The 7,903-nt window shown below is 47.6% G+C and overlaps 1 protein-coding gene across 1 annotated transcript in view; it reads left to right on the top strand.

The window, feature by feature from the left end:
* Positions 1 to 7,903, top strand: part of LOC125947289 (uncharacterized) — a 28,042-nt gene extending 20,139 nt beyond the window's left edge. The window contains exon 3 of the mRNA XM_049671706.1: positions 7,484 to 7,903. Within this exon, the coding sequence (XP_049527663.1) occupies positions 7,484 to 7,663 (180 nt within the window). The 3' untranslated portion in view covers positions 7,664 to 7,903. The remainder of the gene's footprint in view (positions 1 to 7,483) is intronic.

Genomic DNA, 7,903 nt, shown 5'->3' with positions numbered 1-7,903 from the left:
ATATCAATTATGGTCGTGTGACTGAAACGTGATGAAAGTGACGGCAACAATGAAGCAAATGAATGAAACACTACAGGCTGCTGGTAGAAGGCATAGTCATGAGCATGACTCAGCAAAAAAAAAAAAAAGATTAACACTATAAAACCACTCGAATGGGTTCAGACGTGGGCACTGAGTGAAGGAAACACTCAATGATGATGATAGAAATCGTAGTCTTGAGCATGACTCAGCATAAATGACAATGACTCAGCGAAACAATATTAACACTCAGAAACCACTGAAATGGGTTCGGACGTGGGTACTGAGGGAACGAAACACTAAGGGATTGTGGTGGAAGTGATAGTCATCAGCATGACTGAGCAAAACATACAAAAACATACAAAACGAAAACATACAAAAACTGTGAAGCAGTACGTCAGAAGTTTGTCGTGATTGTCAATGTTGCAAAGTTCCACCAATGAAACCGGCTGGTCTGCTTCAGCCTGTACGACCTCCTTCCTCACCTTTTGAACAGTCGGGATGGATTTACTCGGCCCGTTTCCCAATCTTCAGCTGATAACCGCTGGATTGTTGTCGCCACCGATTACTTGACTCGATACTGCGAAACCCAAGCCATTCAGCGAGCTACTGTTTCAGATGTGGCCAACTTCTTTGTCAAAAATATCGTCCTGCGACATGGTGCTCCAGTTGTCGTCATCACAGACCGTGTATACGGCCTTCACCGCGCAGTTAGTCCGAGATATTCTGCAGCTGAGTGTACAACGCACCTTACGGCCACTGCGTATCACCCGCAGACTAATGGGTTCACTGAGCGTCTCAACAAAACGATTGCAGATAGGCTTCCATGTATGCGCCACGGATCATAAAAATTGGATGAAATGCTCCCGTATGTGACATTTGCGTATAACACTGCGCTTCAAGAAACCACAGGGTTTCCTCCTTTGCGTCTGGTCTAGGGACGCGACGTCATTAATATGCTACGGTGATGTTCCTACCAACTTCGTCTTATACGACCCCCCCTCCCAGGTACAGACGCTTTTGTTCAGCGTGCCGAAGAAGCACGGCAGCTTGCACGACAACGAATTCTATCTCGGCAAAGTCAAGATGCTCGTCGATACAACATACGCCAGCGGGACGTAACATACAAGCCGGGAGATCTCGTTTGGGTTTGGACCCCTATACGTATACGAGGCCGCTCAGAAAAATTATTGTACCGTTACTTTGGACCGTACAAAGTTTTGCATCGCCTCAGTCAACTACGAAAGTTGTCCCTGCAGAAACATCGCAACCAGTCTCGTAGACCACGTTCCTATGACATCGTTCATGTCAGCAGGATGAAGCCCTACCACTCGCGCTGACTCCAATTCACAAACTTTGTGGTGCGGTCCAGCTGTCCTCACGCCCGTTGCCTTTCTCATTAATTTCATTTTCTCCCTGTCGTATTTAACCCGTCACCAACTTTTTTTGAAGGGAGGGGTAATGCCGCGCGTTAGTAACGCCAGAGGACGAGGACGAAGAAGGTGTTTTTGGTGACTGCTGCGGCTAACAACAGTAAACAGCCGTTCGCTCGGAACTGACTGCTTGTCTTTTCCTCTCGCGACAATATTATACAGTCGTATTATACAGTATAGGTGGCCGTCGTAAAAGGGGTAAACCACACGGATTGGTACACAGAAGTGTCACAATATTCACTGCAGTTAATAAAGTGGCGAGGTCATCACCGACCACGTAAACGTACAAAAAGTGCCGGCAAGCAAACGTGGGTCAGGACGGCCTGATCCTTCGGACTGCGCGATAGAAAAGTCGATTCTCGGACTATCGCAACCTGTTGGAAGCATCTGTGCCACTATTCGTATATACGATGAATCGGGTGGATCCTACCTTCATGCGTTTTTTCTTGTGTTTTGCGCTAGGTGGTGCAGCGGTTCTTTGATTGAGGTGCGGGTTCAAGCTGGACTTTTCTGATTAATGGCTGGCATCCTTCGCGCAGGGCATGTACCTGTTCCCAGGGTTCTGCGAGCCGTCGCGAGAGGACGCTAACCCTGTTCGAGTCCTACGGACCAGCGTAAAGCGCTTCACGCGGGTAGTGCTCGGCGCTGCCGTATTTTCCGGCGCGGCGCGCTTTCTCTTCTGGTCGGCGGCGAAGGCGAGCGAAGTCAAGCGACCGGAGATGCTCCATCTGTTGCTTGTGCTGGCGCTGATGAGCCTGGTTACGCTACTGGCGAATTTCGTAACTTGGTATTCCGAGTTGCGTGCCGCTGAAACGGTGAGCTTTACTCTTAATCCTGGCATGTTCTGATAATGCATGGTCTAACGCATATGTCGAAATATATGTGAAGCGACACTTTTTTTGTATGACTTGAAATGCTGTAAATTTCCGGATTTTATTGCTGCGCCTTTGGCAAAAAGAAAAGTGGTGCGCCCACATGGGCTGTGGCCCACTCGTGCTACGCCATGTGACAAACGCGGCAATCATCAAAGCACTAGTTGGTGTTGGCACCTCCAAAAAAACACGTGCAACCGTGGCCTAATGGTTAGAGCGTCAGGCTGAAGTGCAGGCTGACCAAGGTTGAATCCCCGCAACGGGCGCGTAATAATTTTTTTTTAAAAAGTATGACCTATTCGGAAAGACAGAACCACGCAGCCGTGGATGGTCAGCAATGTCGGGGTAAACTCGCAAGAGAAAGGCTCGCTTTAAAGAAAGCAAACACTTCAGCAATTTCAAAGCTGCTGAACTCACACACTGGGAAACATGATATCACTGACTGCGACGGCGCTTGTATATAACTTGAGCTATGCTTACAGTGTTCACATTTATCGTTGGGTGAATAGCGCGACATTCGAATAAAGCTTGCACGATTGATGGCTTCAATCCCATTTCTACAGGCTACACACAAATGGCCAAGCCATCGCAATTTTTTTTCGGGATCCTTGGTCTCGGAATACCTGACCTCAATACGTTTTTCTTTTGTTTTTTGCGTTCAGTTTCATTTTCCATTTTTTTCTGGCCTTGCGTAGCACCGAGTGTACGATCGCAGCGGTGTCCTAAACATTAGCGAAGGACGAGACAAAAAATTGCAATTTCGCCCGGAAGAGCGACCACTATCGCAATGGTACTTTCTCTAGAATGATCTTACATTTATACACAGTGTTCGTTTGTTGTTTTCAAAATTAACTCTAGTTCTCGACAGTCAAGCATATCAAAAATGCCGGCGTATGAGTTGTCCCGCCATCTGCTGTACGGTAGAGACACCATTCCGGCGGAAGCATTATTTCTGTAGCAGAGGATGCGGAGTTGCATATCGTCAAGTACTGTTTCAAAGTACTAGGTGTTAGATACGTCAAAGATACGTCAAAGTCAAGTACTAGGTGTTATTCGAGTCACCATTATAATGTAAACAGCAACAGATTCTTTTCACAATCGTTATACCCTTTCTCCCGCAAGCGCGACCAGCGGCTTCCGCGCATGAAAGGTAATCGCAAGATTTGAGATCTTTACGAAACTTTCGAGAGCACATACAGGAACACTACCGTTGCCTTGAGCGAGGCAACCTGATCCTGCCGAGCGAGCGGACTCTGCAAACAGCAAAACGGTGTGATTGTCCCAGTGTGATGCAAAGCCCATTTTTATGTCATTTGTTATGCGGAAAACATTGAATTGTGTGGCGTGCCACTTAAACACCAACTGCAACGAAATTTTAAACCGCGTAAAAAGCCTATAGTTTAAGATTGGGTAAATGCAGATGAACCTCCGTGAAGGTTTGACGTCGGAATACGAGCGGTAGCTTCAAGCAAAGATCTCAAAAATAACCGCCTTGCATACCGAAACTTAGCAAGGCGCCGCTATTACTGTTCTCCGGAAGTGACGCATGAGCGTGCGGGTCCTTGGCCTGACGGCCGAGATAAGGTGGCGCCTACGCGGCTGCCCGCGGCGCGCCGAAAAAGGTCGCAGTTTCGCCCGAAAGACGAAGCATCGATTGCGATAGCAAATTAGTGGAGTGGTACACAAAGTAAGGATCGTAGTTTTGCCGGCCGTATGAACTTGTAAACACGAACACACGAAGCAAATTAGCAAGCAAGATGTCACGCGCACCCAACCAAAGATGAACGAATCCCACTCGATGACCGAAAAATACTGGAGTGTCAGCGCAGCAGCAGCAGCGAGCGAATTAAGCTTCGTGCCGGCGCTCGCATCAACGCGATTGTCGGCGTAGTGTGGTGCCGTATGAAAAAAAAAAAAAAAATTCGTCGGCCCTTCCCCTCCGTGGAGATAGATGGTTAACCAGCGAAGCTGCAACATGCGGCCCTGGTGTTTATCACTGGGTTATTAATTCCCAGGGTTCGTTAAAGTGTTTCTCAATTATGAGCTTACACACATGTTAGGCTGCAACAGAGAGAATGACGTCACTGACGGTATCTGCCCGCAGTCCGCCATTGTCGTTTGCGCTCGATGTCTCGAATTTGCTCGGCGGCGTGGTTAGTGTAGCATTCGGCCGCCATTGCCGCTTGCGATTCTTCACATATAAATTGCTTGAAAAATTACATCTGTCATTTCCGTAACGCAATGAATGGCTCACCCCCTCGTAAACGCGGCCTGCCCATTACGACGACAGAAGTGAAGTTCTACGCTGGAATGATTAGCAGCAATGCAGCCAGCTGTGGAAGAAGACGAGAACAAACAACGCGGGAGTAGTGGCACGAGCGCATGCCGAGCGCGAGCACGAGCCAGCAACATAAGACAAGACGACGCTCGAGCCATTGCTGATGATGATAGCTTTCTGTGGACAGGCGATTTCGCCTAGGCTTATGAAGCTTCGCTCAGAAAAGTATGATTTCAAAATGTATGCAGCCCATGTCTGCAGCCTAAACAGCTTCGCTGGTAATTCGTCACCATATGAATGTTGCGGCTCCACGAATATTTTCGGTTCCCCAATAAAAAATTGCACAAAAATATTTGTTTGTCCTACGTAACAATTTTACTTGCGGTGAGTCAATTTAGTTATAGTAATATAGGAAACATTCATTTTTTATTGCGATAGCAATTATATGAACACTTCATGCGGATTTCTGCCGTCGGCGTCGCAGTCACCGTGAGGTTTCGTATAAAGTCCAAGGGCGATAAAATCGTCGCTGCGCGCCGTAAGTGCGAGTGAAAGCGCGAGGCGGAGAGCGAACACGCGGCGGAGAACAAACGAGAACAAACGCGACTTCCGTCGCGTGACAAGCCTTGGGGTATGGAGGAAGGGAGGGAGGGGGGGGCGACTCTGTGCTGCGGCGTCAAATGCGTATCTTGCAACCGGGCACAAGGGGAACTGGCAACGCAATCTCTACTCGGCCTACAAATGCGTTCTTGCACTTTGCGCCATTGCGGGGGCTGTCGCGCGCACCGTATGTTGAAAGCGACCTCCACACGGCTCTGACCTTTGTATGCGCTGTGCTTTCGCCGCTCAGTTTCCGTTGAAGCGATAGACCGCACCGCAAGAACCTTCGCTCGCTGCGGCGGCCGCGCTTCCTCACGCCACCGTTTTGACAGTGGTTGTCTGCGGTCATCGTGTGTGATCTATTCATGTTTGCTTGTGCGTGCTGACACCACGCTTGTTAATTGAGATAGTAAGCGAATGTGTCAAGTTTATGCGGCCGATAAAACTACTATCCCTACTCCGTTTAATTCTCTACTAATTTGCTATCGCAATTGATGCTTCGATTTTTGGGCGAAACTGCGACATTTTTGTGTGGGTGACAGTGTTTTGATTATAAGCTTCTTTCAATTTGTAAGCATCCTTTTGCGAGTACCCCAGTTCCCTCACGCGAAAAGTTTAATGCCTTGTACCTGCAGAAAAATGCGTAATTTGCAGACATTTAATCGTTGTAATATAGTAAATGTTTATGATTGGTAGCTTTATAAGCGAATAGGAACAATTTAAACCAATAAACAATGTTTGTCAGCGAGAATAACTGTAGGAATACAAAGGGCTCTACAGAAAATACAAAAGGAAGTTTATAGTAGAGGTAGGCCTACTGAAATGTTGATGTGGGCCAACTAAAAATTTGGGGGTGGGCTAACTGAAGTTTGGGGATGGGCTAACTTGAAAGTTGGGGTGGCCCAATTTAAATTTAGAAATAGGCCAACTTTAAATCTGGGGGTGTGCAAGCGTAAATTTGGGGGTGGGCGATATTGAACTTAGGGATGGGCCAACTTGAAATTAGGGGGTGAGACAACTTAAATTCGCTGGTCGGCCAGCTTGAAATTTGAGTGTGGGCCAACTAAATTTGAGGGTGGTCCAACTGAAATTTGAAGGTGGCCCACCCCCAAATTTCAGTTAGCCCACACCTAATTTTGGAGTTGGTCAATCTCGGATTTCAGTTGACGTACCCCTACTATAAGCCTCCCCATGCGTTTTCTGCAGAGTACTATGACATGTATCCCTATGGGTATTCTCTCTGATAATTGCTATTGGTTTAAATTGTTTCTAATCGCTTATAAAAATACCAATCATCTACATTTACACCATTAAAAGAAATAAATATCCTAAATTCGTGAATTATGCATTTTTGCGGAGATACTTTTCGCGTGATGGAGCTAGAATACGCGCCAAGGAATGCTGACGCTTTGATAAACTCGAAATTTAAAGCGCATCCATCGCTACTTACTAATACCCACTAGTACCTAATGCTTGGTACATCAGTGCCCTTGTGCTTAAATCCTATTAGAAGCAGACACATTGCCGTACGTACAATCAGAACTATTTGAGCACAAATCGACGACGCTGGAAGCTAGCGGTGAAATCCCAATCCAACCACACGCAGCGACGCGCCATTCAGTATTTAAGGCGTAATCGAGACACGTGTAATGTAGTACATCATGTACTTGCACCTCCCAGTGGTTCCCCACTGGAGAAAACGCGCACCATACAGGCGGCCGTGAGCAAGGAGGAAGGTGTACTCACAGGTGAAATGTTATTCCCGGCATGTATACAGCCGAACGCAACGCATGGTTTCACCATGGCCTACAGAGGTGCTGCAATGCTCTAGAAAAATATGCCGCTATCATTAAATACAATTACAACAGCAGCGCGGTCGCACGCATGTCTTGGTCGGCTGCGACGAGTAACCACTGCGACGCGGGGCTTTTTGGCCTGAGCAAAATGGCGGCGCCCAGCCTCACTTTCGGTTAGCCACCTCCACTGCAGAAGTTTTAGTATATAACTTACTTGGACTCACGATGGACTGATAACCAATGAGAGCGCGCGCCGTCTGCTTAGGTCCTGTCTAAAGAGATTAAGAATGCTATGCAATCGCCAGCCCTGCAGCTTAGCCAGGATCGCTTTAGTGGTTTATACTACTCAATTATAACAAAGTTGTCTCAAAGTGAGATTTGGTTGCAGTTGGCCAGTTGTAGTGCAGTCACAGACTAACCCCGCGGCTGGTTTGTTACATTTTACTCGAATGTGCCCCTGTTCGCACTCGCGGTCCATTTCCGCAGGATTTGAACTGCCTCTCGGACTGGAACATCTGTAATCTCTCGCGCTACCAGGGGTTCATGGAGATACTGCGTGTGCTCACATACATTGGCATAATGTTGCTGGCCATTTCGATGCAATTCATTTACATCGATGTCGAGGCCACGTGGCGCACACTTTTGCTCCACTTCCGAGATCTCTAGACGACGCAGTTTGACGCAATCCACGTGGCCATAAAAGAATACCACGCGGAAGGACATCCACCGACTCGCGAGGAGTGGACGGCGAACTACGTCATCAGCAAAGCGCTGCTGCAGTGGATCGTGCAAGTCCTGTCATCGGACGGGCGTTGACTCGACGGTGCTTGGTACGCATTTACAAAAATTAAAAATTAGAATTCGGGCATAGCGCAACTACGCATCTACGATTACTATCCAAGTATG

The sequence above is a fragment of the Dermacentor silvarum genome, chromosome 7 (assembly GCF_013339745.2).
Source record: "Dermacentor silvarum isolate Dsil-2018 chromosome 7, BIME_Dsil_1.4, whole genome shotgun sequence".
Taxonomy (NCBI): Eukaryota; Metazoa; Arthropoda; class Arachnida; order Ixodida; family Ixodidae; genus Dermacentor; species Dermacentor silvarum.
This window is presented reverse-complemented; position numbering and strand designations above follow the sequence as displayed.